General features: G+C 45.2%; 1 protein-coding gene across 1 annotated transcript in view; it reads right to left on the bottom strand.

Annotated features, from left to right (window-relative positions):
• The window catches only part of EDEM1 (ER degradation enhancing alpha-mannosidase like protein 1), a 33,057-nt gene extending 23,492 nt beyond the window's left edge, over positions 1-9,565 (bottom strand). Inside the window, exons 1-3 of the mRNA XM_084840301.1 lie at positions 8,989-9,565; positions 3,237-3,309; positions 1,571-1,674 (exon numbers count right to left, since the gene is read on the bottom strand). Of these exons, the coding sequence (XP_084696427.1) occupies positions 1,571-1,674; positions 3,237-3,309; positions 8,989-9,467 (656 nt within the window). The 5' untranslated portion in view covers positions 9,468-9,565. The remainder of the gene's footprint in view (positions 1-1,570; positions 1,675-3,236; positions 3,310-8,988) is intronic.
• Between the last annotated feature and the right edge of the window lie 7,036 nt (positions 9,566-16,601).

The following is a 16,601-nucleotide window of genomic DNA, read 5'->3' on the forward strand; positions in this document are numbered from 1 at the left end:
AAGAGGCTTCAGAAATTGCTAGCTACACAATCTGCCAAGCCAGTTTGCATTTCTCTCAACTGAGAAAGGAGCTGGTAGTACAGTAGGTTTATGTGCCCTCTACTAACCAATAGTCTTACTGTTTTTTCATTAATCAGCTCAATAGAACGTTAAAAGCCTCACTACTTGATTTAGTATCTTACAGGAAAACCAGTGCCAAAATGCTGGCAATTTGCTCAGCCACAAGAGGCAATGCAAAGTGAATCATAAAAAATGAACATGGCCACATAGCCCATGAGAAAAAAAAAATCCAAAATCCACACTTGGGCAATACCTTTATTAGGTATTAGGTAAAGCTTTCACACTCTTTTGTGGTATTTTGGTTGGTCCTAATAAAGGTATTGCCCAACTGTGGAATGTAGATACATCATGGGCCAGTTTGCATGAACAAAACAAGCCACAGTAGCTTGTTGTGAGCCAATTTCCATAATCACTGATCAGCCGCAGCTTATTGTGTCCTCCAATCCCAAGTGGCATGGCTTGTTGGAGGATTAAACAACTCTCAAATAACCCATGGGCTCACAACAAGCCACTGTGGCTTGTTTTGATGGTGCGAACGGGGTCCATGAGCTATTTTATCTAACAACAACTGGTAAACCACATTAAGGCAAGACTGCCATGTTATGTCTTGACTGCCTTTACGTTATCAAGTATACACAGTTTATATGTAAAGAACAAAATGGGTATTTTGACTTCAGTGATCAAGTCCTCAACTGAATTTGCTTAAAGTGGTTAAGAGTCAGGTAACATGCATTTTTTGCTTTTAAAGATTTAAACATGGCTAAAATTACAGATCTTGGAAAAAGAGTTGAAGGTGGCAAGTTTTCTGCTCTTTTGGTACACTGGAGTATTTTAACAGATTTAAGTAGCACCTGGAACACATTCACAGTACATCTGCATATAGTATGCAGTAAAAAAAAGAAAAAGGACAAGCGGTCTAACACAACAGAATGCAACAATTCTGTTAGTCATGCCTATGAATTTCTACATGCTCATATCCACTTCTAAGAGCAGCTCACTCAAACAAGGAATGTTTTTAGGGATTGGAGTGCAGAAGAGCATGCTGTAAAGAAGATACTGACGTATGTTCCATTTGTACTGCAGACAGATTTTGTAGCCACCTGTAGCAAGGTCTTATGCAGTTACACTTCAGTGCCTGGAATTTCATCTTATGGAACTCACGTGTGCACCTCTTCTTTGGTTTTAGAGGGAAGACAAAACATTTTTATTTTGACAAGGATCTGGCTTTAGAGGACTGATCCTAAAACTATAGTCTAATTCCGTGCTGGTATTCATTTACAATCAAGTGTGTGTCCCACTCACTGTAATATTTAACCCTCTATATTTATATATAACCTTCTATATTTTGCTCTAAAGTACCATTTTATTACACCAATGATATAAGAATCTTGCTGTCTACATGCTGTGTAGACAGCAAGCAAATATAATTTAGTTTTCTAGTTTCCTGAAATTGCCAAATTTACTTATTGTTCACATACAATGCTCCCAACAAATTTTAACAGCAACCTACCTAATAGTTGCTTCAAAGACCTGGACGGTTGAGTTTGTGTCAAATGATACGGTGTCTATCACTAGCTTCACTGCTTTCCGGAACTCTGACGAATTTCCCATTACCTTTGAGATAGAAAATGAGTATCAGATCCAATAATTACAAGTTTTGTAGTAAAATTATTTTAAACTATAGAATATAAAATCATAAATATCAGCAATTAATAAATATCTCACAATTTTTTTATCACAGTTGCTAGAAACCCAGCAGTATTTTCCGCCCTAAGTAATACCATTCTAATTTTTAAAAAATGAACTACTAGGACACAACAAAACACCAGAAAAGTCAAGAACTAGAATTTAAGTGGAACACTTTATGTATAGTAATATATAATTTCAACAAAACTGTGTGCTATGCAAACTTGCAAAATGTAAAGAAACAACTTCCAGGATCAAGGCTGCAAACCTATCAGCTGAGCTCCTGATTGACAGGGCTGTGAGTTCAGAATCCTCCACCTATCCTATACCCTGACAGCAAGACCCAGACAGAGTGAGAGGAGGATAGAGGCGATTTGTACATTTCAAGTGTAAAAAGCAGCGAGATAGGCCTCTCAGCCCATCTAGCTGACTTACTTTTAGTGGGTGGGAAATGGACTGGGGAGGCCATAGGATGCTGCATATTGCAGCCTCACCTCTCCCCATCCTGTCCCCCAGGATGCCCCCTTTTCTCCCTCTTCGACTTCTCATAAGAGAAGCTTTCCACGGTAGCTGGGAGGTGGGAGGGGGTGTGGGAAAGAAGATCCACAATTGGATCTCCTCCTCCACACTCACAGCTCTGTCTATGGGCACAGAGGAGGTGATCCACAGCCTCTTCTGGCGCCCCAGTCACTGTCCAGGGGCCATCGGGCTGCTGTCTAAGTATGTAAAGTGTAGTTGACTAAAAACACAATTCAGAGGAGCTATAGTTCTTTGTCCAGGCTAGAAACAGACTTGGATCACTACTTATACTGATACGGGGTGGGGGTGGGGGAGAGAGAGAGAGAGAGAGAGTGTGTTAAAGTAATTGGCATGTAATGGCATCGGGGCATTCCACTAGGAAGAAAATCATAAGAGAAGTCTACTGTAGCAAGTGATTTACATTCATAAATAAGGGTTGAATAAAAAGGATGAGATGTAGACTCAGGCTTTCTTGCCCGAATAAACTTACTTTAAAAAAGAATAAGAAAACTACCTTGGCAGCAAGACTTTCAATTACAACTGTTTGTAGTTGCCACTTGGCACACCTATCCCTAGAGTCTCTGGCACACATAATAGAATCTCTCTCACTGCTTATGACTATCTCCAAAGCCAGGCATGAGCTGAAACCAACTGTGTCTCTCACAGCAGACACAAAGCAAGACACCCCTCCCAGCGCTCTGCAATGTGTGCAGAACCCAAGAGATGAAGAAGAGGTCTCTTGCTTTGCACTCCATATCCAAGGGGAAGGCAAACACCGAAATGCGATTTATGGTGTGGACCTCTGCTCAGAACACATGCTTGTTTGCCAAGACAAGTTGGGGAAAATAATAAACAAAATTGCTTATCATCTTCCCTGAGATTTGCAGGTTTGTCTTCCGCTTAATAACTACCTCTGATAATATTTAATATTGGTTTTTTCTTCCAATAATTAAAAAAAACATTTAACTCACTGCTAGGGTATCCAATGCATCAATCAGAGTAAGCGAGTAGTTTCCCAGGACATCATTGATATTCAGATTTGAACTGAAATAAATTTGGTTAGAAGTTAGTTCTATCAGATTTCTTAAAAAATTAATGCAAGTATCTAATCTATGTATCATGTGGCCTGATCCTATGCATGTTTATCTGGAAGCGAGACTCAAAAAATTTAATGGAATATATTCCCAGGTAAATGCACAAAGGATTGCAGCCCTAGCTACATAACTTAAATCCCATATTAACATTCTCAGAGTAAGAAACTTCGTAGTTGCACTTTTAATTCAGCTTCCTACAATTTCTTTCTTACTAAGGCAAAAATCCTACTGGGGCACTTATTTACTGAAGTCATAAGCATGTTTAGAGACAGGGTATAAGGACCTAGTAGGGCCAGGGATTTTGACTCTAGAGACTGGACACATCTGAAATTGTATCGATAAAAAATACTACAGTCGATAAAACCTGATGAATAAAGTATGGGACTCTCAACTGAGAGATCCAAGTTCAAATCCCTACAGACCTATGGACAAATTGGGACATTTTCAGAAAATTGTTCATCCTGTGTGTCCTATACAATGTCCTATACAATGAAATGTAAGTCTCTCTCACAGGGTCATTGTGAATAGCAGAACATAGTAATTGTGCCACGTTCTCCTACTGGCCACTTTGATGTTATTAATACTATTGATTAGAGAGCATATACTCATGATCAATTAAGAACAACTGCTCATCACTTCTCTCTCTCTCTCTCTCTCTCTCTCACTCACACACACACACACACACACACACCCCAACAACCACCCTTAAACACAATGATGTAAAGGGGTGGATTTTCCTTCTTTCAAAGTATATGTAAAATGCCTCTTTAGGGTGATTTCCAAAGAAGGTATAGAAACTGACAGCAATGGCTCTGTTATTGTTTTTGCTACAGCAAAACAATAAACATGACATTCTAACATGACAAATCACTGTTCATCCTAAAAAGTCAGCTTGTCTCTTTTAAAGTGAGGCCTACTCCAACAAAAGCAGCAAGCTAGGTTCTCTAGACATACAGTTCACTCCCATGGACACATATCCTTTCCACTCCAGCCTTAGATTCTTAGCACTCCTGTTAGCTAGGCTCACACTATATGGCACATCTACATAATTTTCTAAAAATAACTCGAAACATTCATATAATTGCTTATGTTTGACATTTTCATACAAACATGAGTGCCAGTTGAATCACGAAAGCCTGAAAAGAATTCATGGACAAGGAACAAAGAAGCTGTTCTCTGGTAAAAGTGAATTTTCCAAAGCAAGAATAGCTGTGAACATGATACAGCCATGATACAGGACATTTTGACAAAAGCCTGAGTTTTGCCTTTGATGAACAAGAACTTCTGGCCATTTTGGCTTCTTTTTAGAACATTAAGGGCACAGTCCTATGGGATACACCCTGACTACTCATAAGCCTCTAAACTGGGAGACTTACAAGTATCCAATGCAGGAGGCGCGCTCATGCCTCCTGCTCTGCAGTTAAGCTAGATGGGCGATTTCACCCGTCTAGCGGAGGCTTTGAGGATGGGGAGGGAAGGAGGCTGGGGTGGCCATAGGATTCCTCATATGGCTGCTGCCCCAGTCTTCTCCCATCCCCATCCCCAGGAATGCCTCCTTTTCTCCATCTCTGCACTCTATCTGGCGAGCACGGAGAGGTAGCTAGAGTGGTTCTCTCTGTGCCAGCTATGAGGGGGAGGGGAACGCGGTTTCCTGGCTCCGAGCTTAGAGCCAGGAAACCAAACAATCCTATGCCCCGCCCCCAGACGCTGTCTGAGGGGGGCATAGGATTGCTCTCTAAGAACAGTTATTTTGAAGAAAGTAAGAGTTAGACAACTGTCAAGACACCATATTTAAACTTTTCCCTTTTCATGAAATAGAATAAAGTTATCAAAATTATTTTGAAATTACTGTCCTGGATTTAGTCAAGAGGTCTCGAGCCAATAGCAATGCTTCAAGAGATGCTGAAGTTTTAAGTAGACTACTTACACCCTGAAAAGAGATGCAGAATATGTTGGGCCACGGTTAATCTGTTCTATGAAAAATTAAAATATAGAAACAACAGACACCTCGGAGATCAGATGGCTTCCTCCAAGAATAGTGTTCTTTGGACCCGAAGAACCATGAAAAAATGAGCAAGACGGCAGAGGGCAAAGACTTCACTTTGCTATTTATAAAGGTTTTAAATTTTACTTTTCCACTACCCTGACAAGATTAACCTTGAACCACTTTCTAAGCATAAAATCAGAATTTCCTTCCTGGCACCTTTGTCTGGAAGTAGCCACACTTGACGATGATAGAATCTTCATCTGAAATAAAGCAGGCCCAATGTCCCCCACTGCTGAAAAGGGAGGGAGGGGAAGAGTTATAAAAAAGTGGTCTGCCACCAAGATTCAGCAACAAACTGCTAAAGAGGCTTAGATTTGATAAATTACGCTTGTTTTAAAGTTAAATTTGAGCATTCTAAGCCACCATAGCAGTTTGCCACCACATTTTGGCAGCAAGGTGCAATTTTAAAAAAACTTTTTTCCGGTTAAAAAAACAGGCTTGGCGGGAGGGCAGGGCGCATGTTGCCTACCCCCAAAATAAAGGTTTAAATTCCCCTCCTGGCACAAACCTATTACTTCCAGCGAGATAATTTTGAGAAGATCGTATTTAGTTGGATAGTATTTTCTTCTAACAGGTAATTAACAAAAACATTAATGGCTACTTCTTTTATTTTACACACAGCACTATAAAAACAATAACTAGAATTAAAAGCCCAAGCAATTTTTAGGCTAGATTTAGTTCAAATATAATTCCAGAAGTGAAGCTCATGTTGATTCTTTATGTAACCACCACTATCATCACAGGATGATGAAGGTAAGATTGTATTTTTAAAATGTAGTTCAATTATTAGACAAAGCAAAAGAAGGGGCACTATCCACTATTTTCCATTCAAAAAGCTTTTGACAAAGTTCCCTACCCAAGGCTCCTGAGCAAACGTATCAGCAATGAGATAAGAGGAGAGGTCCTCTTATGGATTGGTAACGGTTTAGAAAGAAGGAAGCACAGAGTAGGAACAGGTGGCCAGTTCTCACAATAGAGATGTGCAAACAGTATTAAGACTAGTGCTTTTTAACTTATTCATATATGATCTGCAGTTTAGGGTGAGGTGGCCATGCTTGCTAATGACACCAAATTATTTAAAGTAGTTAAAAGGGATTGTGATAAGCTCCAAAATGCTATCTATAAACTGGGTGAATGGGCATTAAAATAGCAAATGTGGTTCAGTTTAAGGAAGTGTAAAATGATACAGGGACAAAAAGGTCTTAACTTCACATATACAGTGATGGGATCCAAGGTGTTGGTGACTGATCAGGATAGGGAGTTGTGGTTGTTATTCAATGAAAGTGTTGATAGTAGTTGTGGCTTCTGTGAAAAAGGCAAATTCCAAGTTGCGCATCATTACAAAAGGGACTGAAAATAAAACTGCCAATATCTTAGTGCCCTTATACAAATCTATGGTGCGAACACACTTGGAATATACAGCTCTTGTCACCTCACCTCAGAAAGGATATTATAGAGTTGGGAAACGCGCAGACAAGGGCAATCAAAATGACCTTGCGGGCTGAAGCCACTCCTCTACAAGGGAAGATTGCATTTTTGGCTTTTTTTTAGGGCTAATAAGGGGGAATATGACAAACATACAAGTATATAAAGTTATTGTGCATGGTCTGTAGAAGGTGGAAAGAAACTTCTTTCCATCCCTTATTCCACTAGAACTCAGGCTCATCCAATGAATAGTGACAAATTCAGGTGACGGATGAAAAGTAGTACTTCTTCACACAGTGCATAGTTAAACTATGGAATCTACTACCACAGGATGTAGAGATGGCCACCAACATGGCTTTAAAAGGGGATTAGACAAATTCATGGAGGATAAGACCATTAACAGCGACATTCTACCTCCAGAATCAGAAGCAGCATGCTTCTCAATACCAGTTACTGGGAACAACATAGGGAGAGGACCATTGCCCTCTCGTGCAGCTTTTAGGCTTTCTACAGGCATCTGGTTGGCCACTGTGGCAAACATGATGCTAGACTAGATAGGTCTGGTCTGACCTAGCAAAGTTCTTATTGTTTTCTGAGGTGTGTGGACTAAAAACTTTTGTGATCATATTTTCAAGAATGCTCACTTCTAAATCAACTTGCAAGAAAGCATAAAGGATGTGGCTATGTCCCCACAGATCTGTTGGTCAACATAGTGTGCTGTGCTTAACAACACATATCATCAGGCTCCTAATGCACCTATCTTAACCTGTAGCCCTTCCCCAACAGAGAGAAACATCACAGAAAGCACACCAGTACTAATGTACATACAGTTGCAAGAGGCAGAGGCACACAGAGAACCTATTAGTAGCTCCCAAAGCAGCAACAAAGCCTTAGTGGCAAAGTTAGCCTTTACACCCAAGAAGGATTCACCTCACAAGGTGACTGCAGCACCTCCTGGGATGAATGAAGCAATGCTTGTGCAATTTTCAAAATACTCAAGGATTTTTACAACTACAAACAACATGCAAGATGGCATCACTAAGTAGAACACATTTTGGTCAGGTACTTCTGGACTATGAAATCTAACAGAAAAAACAAACTGAGGAAACAGACTCCAGGAAACCAATGACTGTCACACCTGAGGTAGTATTCTTCGTACTTTGGAAAGAAGAGTAGAAACAGGCAATAATTATATTGCTTTACTGATTGATTGTCCACCTTATTAACAGCCATACTTTTACTACCAGTTTCATCTCTCCTAAGTCCAGCTCTTCACATCTTGAAAGCAAGTTTTCCATTTTCATCTAAATCCATCCTGCTCCTTTTCCACTCCTACGTCCAGGCGTCTTCCCACTTCCCACTCCGTTTCCATTACCTTTTTGCACATGCATCTGGAGCTAGTTCTAAAGGCATTGCTACCTTCAGGCTCCTTAAAGTAGCATATGGTTCTTACAATGACGGCACTTGATAGTTTTCCCCATCTATTCAGAGGAAGATAATGGGTTGGAAATGCGAATGCATGTCAACAACTGATTACTGAACATGGGGGTGGCAGTTACTTTTGGCTGCAACTCTGCTCCCTTATTTACTCCCTAGATTAATCAGCTTCTCTTTACAGGAGAGCCCATAAGGTGTCTTTCACCTCTATGAAAAGGGTGAATCCATCCTACTTCCCATTGAAACTGCTAACCCTAAGCCTGCATTTCTATCCCCAAACCTCTCAACCCTTCTCCCCCTTCCGACCCAGTTCCATTTCCAGCCAATACTCTTCCACACACGCTCCCTTCACCTGGCACTATGCCCGTCTATCCTATCTTACGCACACACACGCACACACACGCGCGCGCGCCCGCCCATCTTCGTCCTCCTCTTGTAGGAAACCTCCCCTCGTCTCTTTACGAACTCACCTTCGATGCCAGGTCTCCCCCCTGAAGCAAGTGAAACTGCCACAGAGACTGGAGTGCCCCTGAGCACGTCCAGAGCGCATCCCCCCTCCTACACCCCCCCCCCGCAGCCACAGCCCCACCACGGACAGAAGACGGGGGAGAAGGAGCCAGCAAGGCACCGCGCGCGATTCCCCCGCTCCCCATCTCGGTCCCGGCCGCCTCAAGCCGCCCCCCACCCCGGCCGCCCCCGGCCTTCCGCGCGGCCACTCACGGGTCGGCTCGATCCGGGCCCCGCCCGCGGCACTCGATGGGGTTCAGCTCGTCCTGAGGGAAGGCGTGCGCCATGTAGTTGTCGTAGCCGAACGCGAACATGCCGCGGGCGGCGTCGCGGAGCTGGGCGCGCAGCTGAGGGGGGAAGGCTCGGCTGTAGCGCTGCTCGTACTCGTCGTCGGCGCCGCCGCGGCCACTCCCGAGGGCCCCGCCGGCAGAAGAGCCGCCGCCGCCGCCGTCATCGCCGCCGCCGCCACTACCGCTTCCCCAGGCTCTGCCCAGGAAAGAGGCCCAGTGCGGGGCCACCAGCCCGGCCCTGAGGCAGCGCGAGGTCGAGGCGGCGCCTTCCCTGGCCGGGCTGCAGGAGAAGGCCCGCAGGTGCTGCTGGCAGAAACCCAGGCTGGGGCCCGCCAGCCACACGAGCGCCTGCCCGGCCAGCCGCAGCGCCAGCAGCGCCAACACCAGCGACCGCCATTGCATAGTCGGAGGAGGGGCCGCCGCCGCAGCCGCCGCGCGCCCCGTCCGCGCGCATACTTCAGGCGGCAGCCTCGCTCGGAACGCTCCGCGCCTGCGAGAGCGGGAGGGAGGGAGCGAGGGGGCTGAAGGCGAAACCCCTCGACTCGTCCCGCCCTCTGATTCCTGGGCCAAAACAATGACGCGTCTCCTTTAAGCGCGACGGATGTACAGGCGGGAAGGAGGAGGGGGGAGTGGAAAGGAAATCTTGTGGCCCTTGACGAAGCTGGCCGCTTCGGATTCGCCTTTGCGGTCGTCATCACTGGGCTGCCGACGCCTCCATTCCCCCATAAGTGTCGGTCCAAGGAGCGGGCGAACGAGGATGACGTCATTTGACAGACAGGGAGGGGCTTGCGCGGAGAAAGGGTGATGTGGCGCGAGGCGATTTCTCAGCCCCGACGCAGCCAATCATGGGAAAGGGGTGGGCTTTGGGCGCCCGCAGGACCGTATTTTATCTGCAAACGCCGGCGACGGCTCCTTCTGCGTTGCGGCCGGCAGAGGGCGTGCTTGCGGGGCAGTTCGGAGAGCGGGAGGCGGCGAGAGATGGAGCATGTACGCAACGAGCTGGAGTAATAACAACAGCCGCTCCGACGAGCTAAACGCCTTTTATTCCTCCCACCCATTTGATTGTTATAGACGTATAGCAAGCCCTCACCAGTCAAGCAAACCGCCCCTTTCGTTCATGCGGTTTGTTGCAAAGGCATGTAATTGCCTTAATACTGGGTTTATTTAAAGTAGTTCATTTTTTTTAAGGAATACTTGCGGGGGAGGGGGAGCTTACAAACTAAATTGCTATTTATTTGCCACATTTATATACTGCTTCACATCTAGACAGATTCTGGAGCAGTGAACAATAAAAGATAAAAGAATAAAAATCCATATTAAAATTGCTGTTATTTGAAAAAAATAATAAGAATAAAGATAAAACCAGTGTCTGGTCAGTCAAGGAAGGCTTGACTGACCAGATACTGTTTTTATAAACAGCAAATAAAGTTGTTTTCAGGAGGTGCTGGAATCAACACAACGTTGGTGCCTGTCTGATGTCCAGAGGCAGGAAGTTCCGCAGGAAGGAGGCCACCACACTGAAGGCTCTTGGGCTCCAGTCAGGCCATAGGTCCATGTGAAACCACCAGGAGCAAGCCCTCCAATGACCTCAGTGACCAGGCAAGTTGGTAAGGGAGAAGGTGCTAGAGTTTTAAACACTAGTTGTCGTTCAGTTGTGTCTGACTCTTCGTGACCCCATGGACCATAGCACACCAGGCCTTCCTGTCCTGCGCTGTCTCCCAGAGCGTGCTCAAGTCCATATTCATTGCATCAGTGATGCTATCTAGCCATCTCATCCTCTGCCGTCCCCTTCTCCTTTTGCCTTCAGTCTTTCCCAGCATCAGGGTCTTTTCCAGTGACTTTTCTCTTCGCATTAGGTGGCCAAAATATTTCAGCTTCAGCTTCAGGATCTGTCCTTCCAATGAGCACTCAGGGTTGATTTCCTTTAGGATGGACTGATTTGACCTCCTTGCAGTCCAGGGGACTCGTAAGAGTCTTCTCCAGCACCACAGTTCGAAAGCATCAATTCTTTGGCCCCCAGCCTTCCTTATAGTCCAGCTCTCACAGCCATACATTACTACTGGGAAAACCATAGCTTTGATTAGACGGACCTTTGTCGGCAAGGTGATGTCTCTGCTTCTTACTATGCTGTCTAGGTTGGCCATAGCTTTCCTCCCAAGGAGCAAGCGTCTTTTAATTTCATGGCTACAGTCACCGTCTGCGGTGATCTTGGAGCCCAAGAAAATGACATCTGTCACTGCTTCCATTTCTTCCCCTTCCATATGCCAGGAAGTGATAGGGCCAGATGCCATGATCTTCGTTTTTTTTTAATGTTGAGTTTCAAACCAGCTTTTGCACTCTCCTCTTTCACCCTCAACAAGAGGCTCTTTAGATCCTCTTCGCTTTCTGCCATCAGGGTGGTATTGTCTGCATATCTGAGGATGTTGATAATTCTCCCGGCAATCTAGTACCAAAACCTTAAACCTGGCCTGTTCCCTCAGCAAAGGGAATTTTGCAAGTATAATTCACAGAGGGTAATTCCACAAGGGAGCAATCCTATGGAGGTAGTCGTCAGCATCTGAAGTTGGAGGCTGATAACCATCCCATGTAGGGCAGACAGGGCACAGAGGCAATCTTCGCTCCTGTGCTCCAGCCGTCCCGCTGCGTAACTTAGCTTCCATGGTCTCCCCAGGACCACCCCCTTTTCCCTACATCTGCACTCGGTTTCCGTAGCCAGCACAGAGAGAACCGTGCCGGCTACGAGGGGGAGGGGCGAGGAGCACAGTTTCTGGGAACCACGTTCAGAGCCATGGCTCCGACCTCGGTTCCCAGAAACCAAAAAATCCTATGGCCCTCTTGTGGTCACAGGATTGCTCTCTCCATCACATAACCAGTGGTGCTTTCAGAGGGGCAGCTCACATCATCCTTGCTTTTCATCCTAAACAACGTACAAAATTGCAATAGGCTTTCGGAGTGTGGGGGAATAACACTGTGTGTACATCGCACTCTGTTCAATCTTCATGAGTCCAGGGTCCTGCAGCCCTCTCCAAGACCACCCAGATTGTGGTGCCATGCCGGCACACATCGCAGGTGCTGCTGCTTTCCGTAACGTATTTTCTTCTTTTTAAAATATTTTCTGGTTAAAAGGTGGCCAGCTGGGCATGTGCATGATTATGGGTGCTCATTTTTATGATTTTCACTTAAAACATATATTGTGCTTTTCTACAACAAAATGGTGACTATTCCCAAGTAACTGTGTTTAGCAGCAGGGCAGCAGAGGCAAACTCCATTTTATTCCTGTAGTCATGATGGTGCTATTGTGATTTAATAGTGCAATCCTATGCAAGTTTAGACAGAAAAAGGTCCTGTACATGCTCAGAATGTTGCACTCATGTCCTGCTTGTGGGCTTCCCATTGGAGCATCTGGCTGGCCATTGCGCAAACAGAATTCTGGACTAAATAGGCCTTTGGTCTGATCCAGCAGGGCTCTTCTTATGATTAGAACTGGCTAATAAACATGCCCTTCATTGTAAAACTGAACTCTTGAGATAATCTTTCCACAGCAAACATGGATCAATATTCAGCTTTTGGGTTCAGCCATAGCAAGCAAAAGCCACATACAATGCACAAGATAAAAAATGTTTTTCTTAGCCTGTTGTACTTCCCAGGGTTGCTCTTTAAAGGTTAATGCTATAAAGACACTGCAGGGCTAATGAGTCATTGAGCAGCAGTGACAGACCCACTGAAAGGCTCACAGGGACACTAGATCTCCAACAGCAACTTGACCCTGTCTTTAGGACACATGGGTTGTCAACAGAATGATTTTTCAGATTTTTCCCATGCAAACATTGAATTATTCTTTTTCTTGTTTTTATTCTAAGGTTTGTATTGAAAATTAAACTTGTATTATGCCAGAGCATAGATAAGAACATAAGAAGAGCCCTGCTGGATCAGACCAAGTGTCCATCCAGTCCAACATTCTGTTCACACAGTGGCCAACCAGTTGGAATGGAAACTGCTTCGGTCTTCCTAATGGTTGACTTGTAGAGAACTGGATGATGGAAATGCAACTGTAGTGGTTCTACTGGACCTCTTAATGGCATTTGACACATTGATCATGACATCCTTAAGAACATATGCAGAGCCATGCTGGAACAAATTAAAGGCCTAATCTAGTCCAGCATTCTGATTCCACAGTGGCAAACCAGATGCCTATGGGATATCCACAAGCAGAATGACTGCACCACAATCCCATTCATGTTACCCAGCAACTGGATACACAGGCATACTGTCTCTGAATCTGGAGGTAATAAATAGCCATCATGACTAGCAGCCATGGATAGCCTTATCCTCCATGAGTTTTTTGAATTCCCTGTTAAAGTCATCTAAGTTGGCCATCACTACATCTTGTGGTAGCAAACTCCATAGGTTAACTAGGCACTGTGTATAGAAGTACTTCCTTTTATCTATCCTGAATCTCCCACCAGTTAGCTTCTTTGAATGATGCTAGGTTCTAGTATTATGAGAGAGGGAGAGGTTTTTCTCCCTATCCACTTTCTACACACCCTGCATAGTTTTATGTTAAACATCTTTAACATGTCCCTCGTTGCTTGCCTTTTTCTAAGCTAACGAGCCCCAAACATAAGAAGGCCTTCATAGGGGACTTCTTCAAGATCCTTGATCATTTTGGTTGCCCACTTCAACACCTTTTCTCTACAACATCCTTTTTGAGGTACGGTGACCAGAACTGTACACAATATTCCAAGTGTAGTTGCATGATAGATTTATATCAGAAGATTATGGCATAGGCAGTTTTATTTTCAATTCCTTTCCTAATGATCCCCAACGTGGAATTTGCCTTTTTCACAGCACCACTTTCATCCATCACAACCCCAAGATCTCTTTCTTGTTTGGTCACCGCCAGCTCAATCCCCATCAGTGTATACATGAGGTTAGGATCTTTTGCCCCAGCATGTATCACTTTACACTTGCTTGCATTGAACCACATTTGTTGCTTTAATGCCCATTCCTCCATTTTGGAGAGAGACTTTGGGGGCTCTTCACAATCCCTCTTTGTTTTAATCACCCTAAATGGTTAAAGACACACTAACAGAAGCTAAATTGGGCGGCTTTACCTAGTAGTTGGAGGGGATGAACCCTCAGAGAATAAAGTCCCAGCTTCGGTGGTATAAAATAGGTTTTCTATTTCTTATCAAAACTGGTCATATGCATTTGAATGCACTTAAAAACATGTGTAGTTTAATTGGCCATTGAAAAGTGAAGAGAACCAGGAGAGAGGAGAACATAAGCAGAGCCATGCTGGATCAGACCAAGGGTCCATCTAGTCCAGCATTCTGTTCACACAGTGGCCAACCAGCTGTTGACTAGGAAACCACAAGCAGGACACGAGTGCAACAGAATCCGAGCCAATAGGTGTGCGGAGTGTTGCTCTTCCATACAGAATAATGGGATCTGCATGGATAGCACAGGCAAAATCCAAAACTAAAGTTCTAATCTGAGAGGCATTGCTGGTTGGTACCTCTTCAGTCACACAAGGCCATCTTAAGGCACAGGCTAACTGGGCTGCAGCTCAGGGCTCTCACTCTCAGGGGGTCCACCAGTGTTCTAGGCTGACCTCCAAAATCTCATACATGTGTCTATTCTCACAGTGCACTATTTTGCTTCTGCCAACAAGCTGTTGATGGGGAACCCACAAGCAGGCCATGAGCACAACAGCACTTTGTTTTGTCCTCTGTATCCAATTCTTGAAGTTATTCTTGTCACAGGGGATGTGAGTTTTACAAGGCATATTACCTTAAAGCCAACCCATTCTTCTTCCCCCAAACTTCATCCACTAACTGCATCTTTCTAACGCCTCCCTTGAGGAGGGAGTGATGCCATCAGCCCTCAAGGAGGCAGTGATAAGACCACTCTTAAAGAAGCCCTCCTTGGATCCTCAAGTTCTGAATAACTTTCGCCCAGTCTCAAATCTGCCATTTTGGGGCAAGGTGATTGAGCGGGTGGTGGCGGTGCAGTTGAAGGCACACTTGGAAGAAACTGATTATCTAGACCCATTTCAGTCGGGCTTCAAGCCTGGGCATGGGACAGAAACGGCCTTGGTCACCTTAGTAGATGATATGAGGAGGGCTCTGGATAGGGGTGAATGCTCCTTGTTCTCCTCGACCTCTCAGCTGCTTTTGATACCATTGACCACGGTATCCTCCTGGACCGCCTGGAGGGGTTGGCCATTGGAGACACTGTATTGCGGTGGTTCCGGTCCTTCCTCTCCGGCAGGTACCAGAGGGTAGCACTGGGAGAGGAGGTTTCGGACCCATGGCCACTTACATGTGGGGTGCCACAGGGTTCCATCCTCTCCCCAATGCTATTTAACATCTATGTGAAGCTGCTGGGGGCGATCATCAGGAGGTTTGGGGTGCAGTGTCATCAATATGCGGATGACATGCAGCTCTACCTCTCATTCAAATCTTCACCAAGGTTGGCCGTATAATCCCTGTCCAAATGTCTGGAGACGGTGAGTGGCTGGATGGGGAGGAATAGGCTGAAGCTGAACCCTGACAAGACCGAGGTACTTTTGGTGGGAGACAAGAGAAGGCTAGGGGATGTTGACCTGGTGTTGAATGGGGTACGGCTACCCTTGAAAGACCAGGTCTGCAGCCTGGGGGTCATTTTGGACTCCCAGCTGTCCATGGAGGCTCAGGTGTCAGCTGTGAGCCAGACAGCGCTGTATCAACGCCATCTGATACGGCGGCTGCACCCCTTCCTTCCCGACCATCTGCTCCCATCGTACATGCCCTGGTCTCCTCTCGTTTAGACTACTGTAATGCGCTCTACGTGGGGTTAACCTTGAAGACGGTTCGGAAGCTGCAGCTGGTACAGAATGCGGCAGCTCGCCTGATTAAAGGCAGCCGCAGGCGAGATCACATCACTCCAGTGCTGAAGGAGTTGCACTGGTTACCAGTTGTTTTCCAGGCCAAATTCAAGGTGCTGGTTTTGACCTTTAAAACCCTATATGGTTGCGGCCCAGCCTATCTTAAGGAGTGCCTCCAGCAACACCAGACAGGCCGCTTAACAAGATCAGCCTCGGATGGCCTTCTCTCTGTCCCATCAGCCAGGACAGCTAGACTGGTGGGGACGAGGGAGAGGGCCTTTTCTGTGGTGGCCCCCACTCTGTGGAACTCCCTTCCTAGGGAACTCTGTCATGCCCCCTCTTTAACGAGCTTCCGTCATGCATTAAAAATGTGGCTGTTCAGGCAGGCATTTGGGGTGGGTTAGGGTATTTTAGAAAATGTTTTTACTGTAGAATTTTATTGTTTTATTGTATGTTGTACATCGCCCAGAGTGGCTGGGTGACCAGCCAGATGGGCGATTAATAAATTAAATAAATAAAAATAATCTTTCCGCTACCAATTTTGCCCATGGCGAGCCTCGACTTCATGCTAGTTTCCCCTATTCTCACGCCCCAGAGGATGATTTAGCTCCACAGTCCAACTAAGAAGCTATGTACACCATTACCAGTCTTTGCTGCAACAATGCTGT

The sequence above is a fragment of the Heloderma suspectum genome, chromosome 2 (assembly GCF_057233095.1).
Source record: "Heloderma suspectum isolate Gila_16-S chromosome 2, 16-S_ref, whole genome shotgun sequence".
In the NCBI taxonomy this organism is placed as follows: domain Eukaryota; kingdom Metazoa; phylum Chordata; class Lepidosauria; order Squamata; family Helodermatidae; genus Heloderma; species Heloderma suspectum.